The sequence below is a fragment of the Odontesthes bonariensis genome, chromosome 11 (assembly GCF_027942865.1).
Source record: "Odontesthes bonariensis isolate fOdoBon6 chromosome 11, fOdoBon6.hap1, whole genome shotgun sequence".
Taxonomy (NCBI): Eukaryota; Metazoa; Chordata; class Actinopteri; order Atheriniformes; family Atherinopsidae; genus Odontesthes; species Odontesthes bonariensis.
The window spans coordinates 38,848,076-38,863,216 of record NC_134516.1 but is presented as its reverse complement, the minus strand read 5'-3'; the positions used below and the strand labels follow the sequence as shown (position 1 = coordinate 38,863,216).

General features: G+C 42.9%; 2 protein-coding genes across 2 annotated transcripts; one reads left to right on the top strand and one right to left on the bottom strand.

The window, feature by feature from the left end:
• Positions 1-1,594: 1,594 nt before the first annotated feature.
• LOC142391277 (chloride intracellular channel protein 5) lies at positions 1,595-8,373 on the bottom strand. Its single transcript, XM_075477046.1, has 4 exons — positions 8,292-8,373; positions 3,886-4,040; positions 2,087-2,245; positions 1,595-1,979 (listed from the first exon to the last, which is right to left on the bottom strand). Exons 1-4 carry the CDS (start codon positions 8,371-8,373, stop codon positions 1,818-1,820), a joined length of 558 nt encoding a protein of 185 aa, XP_075333161.1. The 3' UTR covers positions 1,595-1,817.
• A 1,450-nt stretch (positions 8,374-9,823) lies between these two features.
• On the top strand, positions 9,824-14,877 carry LOC142391459 (galactose-specific lectin nattectin-like). The gene is made up of 9 exons (XM_075477214.1): positions 9,824-9,862; positions 9,944-10,012; positions 10,116-10,145; positions 10,235-10,327; positions 12,376-12,408; positions 12,737-12,825; positions 13,772-13,891; positions 14,010-14,109; positions 14,536-14,877. The coding sequence occupies exons 2-9, from the start codon at positions 9,964-9,966 to the stop codon at positions 14,604-14,606; spliced, it is 585 nt and encodes a 194-aa protein (XP_075333329.1). The 5' UTR covers positions 9,824-9,862; positions 9,944-9,963; the 3' UTR covers positions 14,607-14,877.
• Positions 14,878-15,141: the final 264 nt, after the last annotated feature.

Genomic DNA, 15,141 nt, shown 5'->3' with positions numbered 1-15,141 from the left:
TTTTCTTAGCGGTGGCGGAGTAATATCAACGAACATCCAGTCTTCCATAGAACTCAATGGGATTTACAAAATGTCAAATAAAACACGACAGAAGCAACTTTTCGCAACGAAATTTGATCTGGATTACCAGTGCACACCAGTAACCACTCCGGTGAGTTGATTATTTTGAAAACGGACGTTTATGGTGCTTTTACGGACCTTTTAGGACATGCACATGACTTGCCATTCTGAAGCAGGTTGAGAAGAATCAAAATTAGGCAAATACCGGAGACAGCAGTAAACATCAAAAAAGCTGTGAGGGGGGTTCTAAAACATTGCAGACGACTCATAAAAGAGGCTTAATGTTGAAAATACCGCAGTTCTCCTTTAAACAATTAGCTGTTAGCTACCTAGCTTGGAGACTGGGGATTACTGACAGCTTCAGACAGTTTTTGCTCTCTGAACTAATGTTGTTCCACTGTTTCCTTCTAAAGAATAACTATATATCTAGCTATAGTTATGCCCCCTGGAGATTTAAATGAGAAAAGGGACAGGCCGTCAAAACCACACCGAAATAATCTTCTTGGTTTCTGGTCTCAGAGGGAAATAGATTTTTTTATTTGTGGAAAGATTAGCATTTTTACGTCTTCACTCACATAATGATAACGGTTGTTAAAATCTGCTGATACAACAGGAAGGATTCAGGACAGTGAGATTAATCAGCATGACAAGGGCAGAAACGGTCAACAAAAATCACAAAGGACCCTGCACATAATGATAAAACCAGTTTATTAAAGACTCCATGAAAAGAAGATATAAGGCCAGAACATAGCAGTTGGTTTTGTACAGATAAATGGCTGTGAAGTCATAACGGTGTAGTAGAAAAAAAAAAAAAACCTAACCAATTCTGTTCAGTATATAGAAAATGGATTTTATGAGATAACGCCAGACTGACGGATGTTAAGAAGACACAAACCTGAGCATTTTAGGCCTAAATAAAGCTAGATTTAATTAGTAGAACTGTTCCAAATGACTGTGATGGACGCCCGATGACTGATAGGCTCTGCCCCCCCCCCCCCCCCCGAGACCCGCCCGACGGATTCAGCAGGGATAGAAAATGGATGGATGTTCTAAATGACTCTATCTTGAGAGTTCTATAATACGTAGGGGTGAGTAAAGTGTAGTCGATCTATCACTGGAGATATGGTGATTCACAAAACCATCCCAATACTCCTTCAGCCAATCAGAAGCATCACACGCTCAAAAGTAAGATTATGAAAATGCTCCTCGCTACTGCTTTATTTTTTCATTTCAACACTGATTCGTCATTATTAGCAAGACATTTGAATTGAATAAAGAAAACAGAATCACATGATGCATCTTTTAAGTCATCTTCACATCAAACAGCAGATATTTGTAGCATTCAGTTATTTCAGTGGGTTTGTACAGTAGGATTCATAGCATGCTAGCTGCTTTAGCTGCTACATCCCTGCTCACTGATGGAGGCATCCTGATGCAATGTGTGTCCAGTCATTTTGCTGGGAAGTGATTATGATGTGAGTTAATTAGCTTTTTTTTTGGTCCTGCCATCATCTGAAAGTGAGGCCAACCAACTTAAAAGATAAAAGATAAAAACAGGAAAGCAGAAAGAGGATCTGCAAGCCACTTCCTCACAAATGCTTGTCATTTGTTAAATAGTTAGCATAAAGATGCAGCCCAACCTGTGGGTGCAAACACACACACACACTCCTTCTTTACCTTTACTGAGATAGTGATATCTATGTCCTCTTTTATTCATTTTCATATTGTTGTTGCTTCATTCTCCCCCACCTTTGCTCTTATTTTATTTGCTTTGCAACGTTCAAATAAGCAAACTCAATCTCCCTCCCGGCGGGGCAGGTGCTGGTGAACTCCTCCCTCTGGTAGGCACAGTTCAGATACCTCCACACCCCCGTCATCTCCGCAGGGATCTCAAAGCCACGGTACTTCTTAGCCACAACCTGAAAAACAAACAGACGGAGGTGGACACCACTGGCTGTGCCCATGTAAGAGTCCGCGCAGCTGAAATAAGCTGCCCAACATTTTCACTGCGGCTCGGTGAGCAAACCTTCAGAATGTGCAGTTTGGGCAGCAGGTTGCAGTCAGCCAGCGTGAGTTCAGGCCCATCTAGGAAACTCCTGGAGGACTCGGGCAGGTCTCCTGAGGCGTTGGCATCTATCTCATCAGACAGAGGAGTCTTCAGGAAGTCGTCGAGGCGCCGAAGAGACTTCAGCAAAGTTTTCAGTGCAATCTGTTGGTTTTCTTAGCTAGGAAATTGTTTTTGAATTGGCTCTATATGAACGAATTGGATTATTTTATGAATTATGATTATTATTAATTAATTGAATTCCAATTGGCTTGAATTGGACTTACTATCTAAGTGCCTTGAGATGACATTTGTTGTTTTTGGCGCTATATAAATAAAAATGAATTGAATTGAATTGAATTTCTCTAAGGCTTGAAATGGAAGAGATGCAGACGGTAAGTAGCCCCCATATGGGCTGATCAGGGTTAGGGTTAGGCTAGAATAAGGGAAGTCGTGGGTTTTATTAAAATGTTATTTCATTTAAAATGATTAAGATTATGAAAATTAATATTTCAAAATGTGGCTTGGAGTGGTGGACTTAGGGTTAGGGTTTTAGACCCTGTGACCCTTATGTTTAATGTATGTTGGGAGGGAATGTTGTAATAAGGAAGGTAAGCGGTCTAATTTGGTTTTTAGGATAAAATTATGAAAATTAATATTTTTTTTTTTTTTTTCGAGAACAAAGTCTCGGTAGGTCATAATATGAAAAATATGAGAAATATATGTGGGCAAAAAGTATATACAAGAATTGAAAATATCAAAGAATCAAAAAATTGAAAAATATATATGTAAGAGTGAAACAGTTCCCCGGTGTGAAAAATGTAGAAATAAAGGGGGGAAGTTGTTTCGAAAAGGGCCAAAGAAAGATTGTCCCAGAAAATAGGTCAAAACCATAATCCTGTCCAGGTGTTCAGGTGTATTTTGTATCTTTAGGCGTCCATTCTGACATTTAATCCGTCTGGGAATTTGCATTGTCGGCGTTTTTCCTTATGTTGTGTGTTGGCATGTAGTCTGGTTGTTAGGGAGTTGCCCGTTTCTCCTATGTACTGTTTTTTGCACTTGTTGCACCAAATGAGGTAGATGATGTTTTTGGTTCTGTGTGTGATTTTATGTTGGATGGGCCATCTCCTGTTCGCTTTGGTGCTTCTGATGGTTGTTTCCATTCCATGTGGGTTTCCTGTTCCTTTTTTGCGGTCTGTGGTGAATTTGGATCGGTTAGGTGGTTAGGGTTAGGGTTTGACACACTGCATTACAGGGGTAGGGTAGGGTTAGGGGTTAGGGTTAGGGTTCGACACATTGCATTACAGGGTTAGGGATAGGGGTAGGGGTAGGGGTAGGGTAGGGGGAAGGGTTAGGATAGGGGTTAGGGATAGGGTAGGGGTTAGGGTGGGGTTGGGGTTAGGGTTTGACACACTGCATTACAGGGGTAGGGTTAGGGGTTAGGGTTTGACACACTGCATTACAGGGTTAGGGGTAGGGTTAGGGTAGGTGTTAGGGTTAGGGTTTGACACACTGCATTACAGGAGTAGGGGTAGGGTTAGGGTGGGGTTAGGGTTTGACACACTGCATTACAGGGGTAGGGTTAGGGTGGGGTTAGGGATAGGGTTTGACACGCTGCATTACGGGGTAGGAGTGGGGTTAGGGTTCAACACACTGCATTACAGGGGTAGGGGTAGGGTTAGGGTAGGGTTAGGATGGGGTTAGGGTTAGGGTTTGACATACTGCATTACAGGGGTAGGGATAGGGTGGGGTTGGGGTTAGGCTCAATGGCCCCCTCCTACGTGATGTCCCAGTTCAGACTCCTGTTCAATCACCATGGAGTTTGGTGTAGGTGCCAAGGGTGGTGCACTGTCGCTCAGGACCCGACTGATGGTTGCTGCGTGTGCTGGAATGGTCTTGGAGTAACTCAGGAGGCCGTGGGAAACTCCGTGTATTTCTGGTTATATGTTAGAAAGTGGGTGTGTTAGACACAAGGTCCTTATTCGTGTGTGTCATATGTTGTGGGTGGAGAAGAAAGAGAAGGGAAGGGGAGGGGGGGGGGAAGAGAGCAGGAAGGGGGGGTTTTGGGTCAGGACGGGCGGGGTTAAGTTCAAGGCGGGCCGTGTTATGGTCGGGGCGGGCGGAGTTAAGGTCAGGGCGGGCGGAGTTAAGGTCAGGGCGAGCGGGGTTAAGGTCGGGGCGGGCGGAGTTAAGGTCGGGGCGGGCGGAGTTAAGGTCGGGGCGAGCGGGGTTAAGGTTGGGGCGGGCGGAGTTAAGGTCGGGGCGAGCGGGGTTAAGGCTGGGGCGGGCGGAGTTAAGGTTAGGGCGGGCGGAGTTAAGGTCGGGGCGAGCGGGGTTAAGGTTGGGGCGGGCGGAGTTAAGGTTAGGGCGGGCGGAGTTAAGGTCAGGGTAGGGGTTAATGGGGTTATGAGTTTATTAGATGTTGGGATTATGAATTTATTCTAAGTACTGATTTTTGGATTGGGGGTAGGTTTTCCAATGTGGTTAGGGTTTGGGTTAGGGTTAGGGTTAGAGTTAATGGGAGGGGGTTATGAGTTAATTGTGAACCGGGATTTATGAATTTAATAAAAAATATTACTAATTGATTGATTTTTAGAATTGAGGGTAGGTTTTCCAATGTGGTTAGGGTTAGGGTTAGGGTTAGGGTTGGGGTTAGGGTTAATGGGAGGGGGTTATGAGTTTATTAAGAGTTGGGATTTATGAATTTAATAAAAAAATATATATATTATTACCAATTGATTGATTTTTGCACTGAGCGTAGGTTTTCCAATGTGGTTAGGGTTAGGGTTAGGGTTGGGGTTGGGGTTAGGGTTAATGGGAGGGGGTTATGAGTTAATTGACAATTCGGATTTATGAATTTAATAAAAAATATTACTAATTGATTGATTTTTGGACTGAGGGTAGGTTTTTCAATGTGGTTAGGGTTAGGGTTAGGGTTGGGGTTGGGGTTAGGATTTAGGGTTAAATGGAAGGGGATTATGAATTTATTAGGGTGTGGGATTTATGGATTTATTAACATTAATAAGTAACTTTATTTTTGAGGGTATTAGTTAAGGTATTCCCTCCAGAGGTTCCACATGTGTCGGCCCGTAGCTGGGGTCCAGTGTATGTGGTCGGTTGTGTTGGCGAACTTGTTGTTTGTTAGTGGCGGTATTATTTGATCCTTTTGTAGGACTTGCCCCAAGAATTTATTAAACTGGTTGAGGTTGTTTCTTTGTTTTATGTTGAGTTGGTCTGAAAAGTTTAGAGTTTGGAAGTAGATGTTCGCAAATGGGAATGTGTTTTGTGCCGTGTATATTAGTCGTGAGATTAGTTTCTTGAGTGTGATGTGGTCATTGTTATCTTTATTGTTAATTCCAAATGATAGGATAACTCGTTGAGTTGTGTCCGAAACTGGCGTTTTGTTCCGGAGGATGTGGATGGCGTGCGTCAGGTTCCCACCTGGGAAGCTGTCTATTTGGAGCTGGTTGTTTTTGATGACCGGTAGTCTTCTTAAGTTCGAGTCGCCGAAGATGATAAACGGTTTTTCTGGTTCTAGAAACCAGTTCTGCATTTTATTGCCAAAATGATCGTGGACATTGAGGCTTGTTCTTGGTAGGATGGTTGTTTGGATTATGCGTCGTGGTTCCGTTTGTTTGAGGGTGGTTTTGGTTCTTTTGTTATCTGGTTCCGTTTCAATTCCTTTTTCCGGGGGTGTTGTTTGTTTGTGTGCTGTGTGCGGTAGAGTTTTGAGGCTCTTTGGGTGTGTGAGTGGTTGTTTATGTGTTGTGTGCAATGGTAGGTCTAAGCCTCCTTGTGTGTCAGTTCTGTCTATTGTCTTTCCCTGTTGTGGTGTGGTGTCTTTTCCCTGATTCAGTTCTATGGTGAAATGTGGCTGGGCGGATTTTGGGTCGTCCTTAGGTTCTGTTCGGTTTTGGTTCACTGTTTCTGTCGGTCTCTCCCGGAGTGTTGTTTGTTTGTGTGTTGTGTGTAATGGAGTTTTGAGGCTCCCTGGGTGTTTTTGTGGGTGGTTATGTGTTGTGTGTAGTGGTAGGCTGGAGCCCCCTTGATCATCAGTTCTTTCTGTCATCTTTCCCTGCTGTGTTGTATTGTCTTTTCCCTGCTTCTGTGTTTCCGTGATATGTGGTTCGGAGAGTTTGGTTTTTGGTTTTGTTCGGTGTTGTTCGATCATTTTTCTGGCTTTAGCCAGGGTCGCTTGTTTTGGTTTAAATTGGGTCTGTGCTTTGGCTGTGGCTAGGATAAGTAGCCAGTAGAATTGTTTTTTTGGGATTTTTTCTATTTCGTTTAGTGTTTTTTCAAGTTCCTCTTCCTCTTTTATATTTGGAACATCCCCTTGTAAGTGTACACGGAGGATGTATGTTAGTAGGACCTGTGTCCAGGTATTTGCGTTGTTCGGGTTCATTTTCGGTTGTTGTTTAAAACGTTGATGCGTGCGATTTGTCCCTGGCTTATTTTAATCACTCTTTTTTTGGTCCTAAGTTTGTGTTTCGTAGCGCTGTTAGTGTGGAGATACCAGGAGTATTTCCACCCTATCAGGTAACTAAACTAATTGTTTTATTTGAATTTCAGGGGTTACTCATCAGTGGTGACCAATAAGGGTTAAAACGAACGTTTCAGCTGTTTAGGGCATCAAACGCCACATCACTACCCACCCCCTGCGAACCCTGTCCCCCCTCCAGCCTTCACCTTCGCCCGGCTCTCTCTGGACTCCTGGAAGCTCTAACTGCTCCTCCATACTCGTCTGGACAATCAAACTCCTCTCACCTCTCCCTGGAGGACAAACTGCCTTCACCATCAGCAGTAAGTCGTCCTTCCACCAAACCTTTCCAACTCAAAAGTACCCAGTTTTTCACCATCTCCACTTCTGTTTCAGTGATCCAGTCTCTCTTCACCGTTCCCCAGGACAAAGGACACTTCCATTCTTCATTTTTTATAACAAACTTTATTCTGCCTCCGGAGAGTCTCTGCATGTGGGTCAAATACCTTCCTAAGACCATGACACTCATTATCACTCCCAATTTTATACATTTCCAAAGATTCCACTGAGGAAAACTGCTGCTGGAACTAACATTTTAAATAGAACCAAACCGCTTCTGTGTTGAGTTAACCAAGTGAAGTGTGATTTAATCGGGTTTTCAGGCTTTGATATTATGATTGATGTTTCTGAGCTCTACTTATTTTCAGATTCACAACCAGTCCAGGGACCTCTGGGCCTCTCGCTGGGTGTCGGCTGTGGTGGGCTCCAGCCCCTCTGAGGTATTTCACATTGTGAGTTTATGCTCATTCATATAAGTGGAATGAAGAAACGCGTCTTAAAAGTGGGGTGAGCCTAATGCCACAGGCTTACTGAGGTAAACACAGATTGCAAGGCAGTTCTATTAGACTGGGTGAGCTTTATTTAGGTCAAGTCGACTTGACCCTTTTCCTTTATTGACTTGAATATCAGGACAAAACGTTGCCAACCCTCCCACGTATCATAAAACTGTATGAGTCTGGCCAATCATGTCTGACTGGGATCTGCCAATATGACTGCATTCCAGTATTTCCTTATGATTGTTTCCAGCAAACATTTCATGTCCTTGACAGATAAAAATGATATGTTAACATCCATGTTGGTTAATCAACTGCAGACTTACAGTAATGACAACTAAATGAGTTTAGTTTTATCTGAGGACTTCTCAGGTGTGGACATATCTCACGTTTAACTGCAGAATGTGACGTTCTTATTGATCTTATCTGATCTCATCATAAACAGCAACTGATCTCACTCATACATCATCTTTCACTTCAGGAAAACTTCCAATGATTTCTTACTTACTGATCATTAAAATTAAAGAAATGTTCAATTCAATTTGACTTACATTGTGCCAAATTACAACAAATGATGGCACGGCACTTCAAAGACACGATTCAATTAAAGCCAATCAGAACTCAATTCATTCAATTCCAAATCAGTCCAATTCCAGTTAACTGGTTAATCATTAGGGCTGGGTGAGTTAACCCGTTATTATCGCGTTAACTTTTTCTTTTTATTGGCTCTGTACGAATTGGACCAATTTGGAATTGAATGAATTGGATTGTAATTAGCTTGAATTGGACTGTATTTTTGAAGTGTCTTGATAGACTTTTGCTGTGATTTGGCGCTTTATAAATAAAATGACAGTATCCAGCCGTTCATCTATCCAACCCAGGGTTGCAGGGCGTTGGAGCCTATCCCAGTTGCCCCCGGGGCAGGAGTCGGGGTGCACCTCGCCAGGTTCCCGGTCCATCGCGGGGTGAATGCACGCTAACACTTACTCCTACATTGTTCATTTACAATACAAATGTCATACGCAGGTTTTAACATCAGTGAAACAATGTGAGGAGGCTGATCAGAGTAAGTGTCTGATGCAGAGATGGGGACTCGTGTCACTGTGACTTGGACTCGAGTCGACTCGAGTCGCTGTTTTGATGACTTGTGACTTGACTTTACAACAAATAAAAGAATTGAGACTCGACTCGGACTTGGAAGTTAAAGACTCGGGACTTGACTTGACTTGAGACACGATGACTTGAATGACTTGAGTGTTATTCAGTTCATGTTTTCAGTTTGAATATAAAATTGATAAATCAATTTAAAAAATAATATGGGTTAGGAGCGCAGGCTGAGAATGGCGTCATGATTGGATCCCTACCCTGTCAATCAGTCATGCCCTCTCTACGTACCTTACGTGTTTATTGGAGAGAATAAACTCATATCAGATATGCATCAACATGTCAGCGGCAGGGGGACAGAGAGTCATTGTCTTCGGCTTTCATAATCACCATTTTGACGGCAAAAGACGAACAGCACAGTGCAAGACATGCGGCATCAACATCTCAGACAGCCAGACGACAACTTCCAACTTTGTTCCTCATTTGAAGATCCATTCTGACCAGAAAGTGCTCATCAAATTAGCTAATATTATCCTGTTAGCCTAGTCGGTAGTTAGCTAACGTTAGCTTGATATGATACGGGGTGGGGGTGGGGGACAGTTACTTATATCTTGTCTTTTCACTTTATTAAGATCAGATTCTGCAGGTAAAATTGCAATAATAAGGTGACTTTGACCTGACCAAGAAAAAAATGACTTGAGACTTACTTGAGACATGAAAGCTGAGACTTGAGACTTGCACATGTGTGACTTGGTCCCTTCTCTGGTGTGATGCACCTGTGGAATTGTGGAATATGAAATGAACAGCTTTGGTTTCAGTGAGGCAGAGCTGTAGCACAGCTTGGTGTCAGAGGACCCAGATTCTTATTGCAGTCTTTTCCTAAGTTCTCACAAATGTCCCAATCTTTTCTTGGTCTCCCTGGAAAGCAGCACGAGATAAGAGAAAAAACCACCGTGCTGCCATGAAACCTGACTTACTGAGCCTAAGTAGAGCATGCCGAGTCTGTAACCAGGTCTGACATGCTGAATTATTGAGGTTTGGGAATGCCAACCCCAAAGTAACCCATTCAGGATGCGCATAGAGAAGGGAAAAGGGTCATGAAATGAAGGTCGTAAATCATACAAAGTCCTTTTTGTCCCATCAGCAAACAGATCAGATCGAGGTCAGCTGCAACTGTTTTCCTTCTTTCCGGGCCACAGATCAACACGTTTGGCACTGCCCACGCCCCGCCCACATGACCATGACCTACTGGCTGAGCTCGCTCAGCCTTTATATAGAGCCTCCTCACTTCCCTGCATCACTCAACAGATCGTGGAACAACATTTCCTCACCTCCACCAGCAAAGTGAGACTCCTGCTGCGCTGCTTTATATTCACTGAGCTCAGAGTTCTGCTCTCTTTATCCTCCTTTTTTTCCTCCACACAGAACCATCAGCGGCACTCATCATGAAGACTTTCCTGCTCTTCCCCTTACTCCTGTGTGCAGCATTTGCAGGTAAGACACCCCATTTCTGAGTTTACCAGTCAGGCGTCAGCCTCCAGGAATGGACAGAAGAATAAGATAACATGCATGGTGCTTACTGTGTTTTCCTCTGCAGCTCCAGCTGAGGAAGTACACCAGCCTTCAGGTCTGTTGGATGGGGATTTGCTTGGAATGACACAGACGGTGAGACTGTAAGATCTCTCTGACACCAACGTTCATGTGATTTTTCCACAGAGACAGCAGATGAGGTCCCACAGGAGGTCCCACAGGAGGTCCCACAGGAGGTCCCACAGGAGGTCCCACAGGAGGACTCAGCACCTGCACCCGGTCAGTGTCCTCTCATTTAGATTCCACATGAAACACACCCACTCAGGAGACGCTTTGCTGCAGCTTTTATAGATTTATCTTGATGGTATAGACCATCTCTTGTTACACACAGTGCAGGGGGGTGAGCAGGACCTACTAATCCAACTTTGTTCTCCATGAAATCTCCGGCATTCCCTTCAGCTGGCCGTTTTGTGGGGATTCCGTTAATTCTTCTGCAAAGGGTTAGGGTTAGTGAAGTTGTTAGTGAAGTGAAGGTTAGGGTAACCCTAATAAAGGGAGGTAGTGAGTCTGATTTGGTTCTAGGAAAAATTATTAAGATTATGAAAATTAATATTCCCAAATTTGGCTTGGTATGGTGGACTTAGGGTTAGGGCTTTAGCCCTGTGACCCTTAAGGTTAGGGTATGTGGCAGGGAAAGGTTATACCACGGGAGGTAGTGGGTCTAATTTGTTTTTTGGGGAAAATGATCAAAATTATGAAAATGAATATTTGAAAATGAATATTTTCAAAATGTGGCTTGGAGTGGTGGGGTTAGGGTTAGGGTTAGGGTTAGGGTTAGGCTAACCCTACCCTAACCCTAACCCACTGGCAGATGAAGGGAGAAGCTGAGAGAGAAAAGAAAGAAAATGTTGGATAGTTATGTTAAATCACTAATGTTGACACACTGTGTTCCCTCTGTTTTTGGACACTGTCAAACCCTAACCCTGACATTAAAATATTTCCGGACCAAAGTTTGATAGCTCTGAGGCAGTTTGAAGGGGGATACATTCCTGCTTGTTAGCAAAATCACCAGAATGCAGCCTGCTCAACCTATGAAGAGATTGGACAGAACAGTTATGCTGTGTATTGTACAGTGTACAGTGATGTTATCTATTCTCCAGCCGGTAGATAACACTATACAAAATACAACACCATTCTTCCCGAAGATAGACCCTCTTTTAATGTTTGGATGATACTGGTGGAGAGCGCAACATAAATGTACGGCAGAAATGTCCCAAAAGTGTTCATTTGACCCGAGATCACAGACCACAGCACATGACTTTTCACTTTTCATAAGGGCATTGTATTTCATTGACTTTCAGCAACTCTTCCCTCTGAAGAGACCAGACCCAAAGCATGTGGGTTAAATATCATTTATCATTAAACAGAGCTGCTGTGGCCCCTCACTGCAGGGGCCAGAGGTTCAGGCTGTTCCCCTAACCTGTCACCAGATTACACTTGTTAGATTTTCTAACATTTCCAGTAGGGCTGGGTGAGTTAACTCGTTATTTGTGCCTTTAATGGATAGGAAAGTTCAGGGAGACAGGAAGCAGGGGGCAGAGAGAGGGGGAACGACTATAGCCTCTGTACATGGGGCGCCTGCTCAACCCACTACGCCACGGACCACCCCTGTTTTATTATTTATTTTATTTCGTAAAAGTCTGTTGCTCACAGGCTTTTATTTTGTAAAAGTCTGCTGCTGTCTGCTGTGGAACAGGAAAAGAAAGTAATCGGCGGATCCACCAAACATGGAGAAGGGTACGGAACTTTTACTCGGCCATTTTCATGTTAAAGTTCTTCCAGACGGCGGAGTCGACAGAACCAAAGTCATCTGTAAACTCTGCCAAGTTGAATTGTCTTCTCAGCGTAGTAGTTCCAGTCTAAAATATCACTTAAAGGCAAAACACACAACTGATAGCAGCAAGTCATTCAAGGAAACAGACAGTGGAGCGAGGCTTCTACATAAAAACTACAGAAAGATGCTGATGTTAAAAGTGTGTTTGCACAACAAATGTTATGGCACTTTCATTCATATGGCAGCACATTTCAAATAAAACTAAATGCTAAAAGCTATACTCTACTTTTGAATTCATTTTTGGGTTTTGAGTACAAATGCGATTAATTGTGATTAATCAGGGAAATCATGTGATTAATTAGATGAAAAATTGCCCAGCCCTAATTTCCAGGTATTCACAATCTTGTTGAAGTATTTCAAAATGTCATTGGAGTGTATGGGAATATAGATCAATAGTTTAACTGCTTATGTCTGCTTCTTGGTGTTTGTTCAGCCGATGTAGTTGAGGAGGCAGCAGCACCTGAAGGTAAGCAGCCTTTCCTCTAATTCACCCATGAATGAAGTTGGTAGTTAATGAAGCATCAACATACTTTGGAAACACTTTTGGCCATGGCTCAGATGGCAGAGCGGTAGTCCTCCAACCAAAAGGTCATTGTCCGCAAAATGTTCATCCATGTGTGATTGTAGAAAATAAGCGCTGTACAAGTTAAACCCAAAGTCTCTTCATATCCCACCAATCAATGATGTTTAACACCACCACTAACTGCTGTAAAGGAGAGTATAACTGGTGATGTTTTAGTCTGTGAAAGTCCTCAGTTAAAGTCACGTCAATGCTCGCTCTTCTGCTCCCACAGTTCGTCTAAACTGTCCGGAAGGCTGGGAATTTCATGGATTCCAGTGCTTCAGGTTTTTCAGCTCCCCCAAGAGCTGGTATGACGCCGAGGTAAAGACACAGCTGATGTTTCTCAAGCTACCACAGAGTGGCTACAAGCTATTTTTCCCCCATTGTTTTCATTGAATTTGACTTTAAAGGATAAGACCGGTTTTTTGACATTGGGCCCTTGATTTCACATTATAGCATGATGTTCTACTCACCCCTGCTTGTTGTTGGTCATTTGGAGCTGTTCCGAAGATATTCGCGAGGCGTCTGGCTGCTCTCTTGAGATATTCGGCCATGAAACGGTTTCCTATGGGCAAGCTTATACAGGCACAAACTATGCTGTTTATAATTTATTAATTACTCTACATTAGCACTAATAACGTGGAGGTGCGTCGCTTACTTAAAAAAATCCGGGTTACTAATTTTGAATTTTAGCCGAATGAATAAATAGGCAGCAGGTCTGTGGGCTGTCTGTGGCAGTAGCACGACGAGGACGTCAGTTACACCCACTTTACGACAAAAAAATCAAAATTACAATAACCCGGATTTTTTTAAGTAAGCGACGCACCTCCACGTTATCAGTGCTAATGTACAGTAATTAATAAATTATAAACAGCATAGTTTGTGCCTGTATAAACTTGCCCATAGGAAACCGTTTCATGGCCGAATATCTCAAGAGAGCAGCCAGACGCCTCGCGAATATCTTCGGAACAGCTCCAAATGACCAACAACAAGCAGGGGTGATTAGAACATCATGCTATAATGTGAAATCAAGGACCCAATGTCAAAAAACCGGTCTTATCCTTTAAGCTTTGGTGTGATGTAAAATTGAAAACTCTTACACTGTTTCTTTGTTTCTTGTTTATTTTTACCATTGATCAGTCGGTGTTTTTGGCTGATTCGGTTAATCTTGTTTAATCTAGTTGTCTCGTGTTTGCATGGCTGACTTTGTGAAGGGTTTTCTTGTTGATTCCGATTGAATTCTTTCTATGCCTCATTGGTTCTACAGGAGTACTGCAACAATCTGGATGGCCACCTGGCTTCAGTCCCTGATCCCAGACAGTACAGCTTCCTCCAACGGATAGTAAAGGGAACGAGCACTGTCTGGCTGGGAGGCTTCAACCTGCAGGTCTGCTATGAAGACTTTGTCAGTCCAGACCAAACCCAGGACCTGCTCTAAAGGAGACTGAGAGTAAATGTATAAACTCAGACAGCACTTTCTCATACAAATATTCTTTGTCTCTCAGGGCCGTTGGATGTGGATTGACCGTCAGGGGTTCTACTACACCAACTGGCACTCCCAAATTACTCCCACCAGCTATCCCTGCATGTATTTACGCTCCACCCGTAAGTCACATCAGTGTCTGATCATCTGATATTTTTAGTTCTTATTCTAATATTGCATGAAAAAGTCAGATGTATGCATCAGATATATTTCTTCAGATTATACAACATGTTTACATGACAGTAAGTGGGGGAAAAAGCTATTGTGCTGTTGTTAGTCCCATCAAAACAGACTCTAAAGTTCCATGAAAGCCTGTTGGGCTGCAGGGTGGTGTGGTGGTTAGCACCGTCACCTCACAGCAGAGGGTTCCTGGTTCTAATCCCAGCTGTTTCTGTCTGTCCGGGTAGCCCTGAATTGGATTAAGCGGGTATAGAAAATGGATGGATGGATGGATGGATGGATGCTTATGATACTAAGCTTCTCCAAACTGGACTAAGACTATCGCATGTAAAACACTAAACTACGACTTTTCCTTTTTCAAATTTCAGTTGGCTGGGGTAACCATCTCTGTAAAACTGGGTTTGGCTTCATTTGCGCCAAGAGCCCATTTGGCTGTTAACATGGATGCTAAATATCTGAAGTTCTTTTGCCTACCAATGTGGAACACACTTATTGTAAGTCGCTTTGGATAAAAGCGTCTGCAGAATGACTGTAATGTGATGTAATGCTGCCTGGGAATGAAGCTCCCATCTTTTTATGTGTAAAAACATACATTCTATTGCTTGTATTACTGAATAAAAGTTTTTATATGCGTATTCAACAGAGGATTGATTTAGTATTAAGTTCTATGTAAAATCATTTCTGTCAGTGATTATTCTTAATAAAAACCTGTGAAAATGGAGACAATGTGTTATCTTATCTTTTAAAGATTACTTTAAAAGTAGCTGTAGAAGTCCAGCTCCGAGTAAAGTTAACCATTACAGGTAAAAGTAACCATCCTGGGTATAGGAGCAGTTTAATGTTATGAGCTCTGAATACAACTAAATCTCTTCCAGACTTAAGCTTTTTTCTTGGTGCTAAAAGAAGTAGCATAAATCCCATAAAAAGTTTTATTTGGCAGCTCGTTCATGCTCGAACTATTTTCTTAGCGGTGG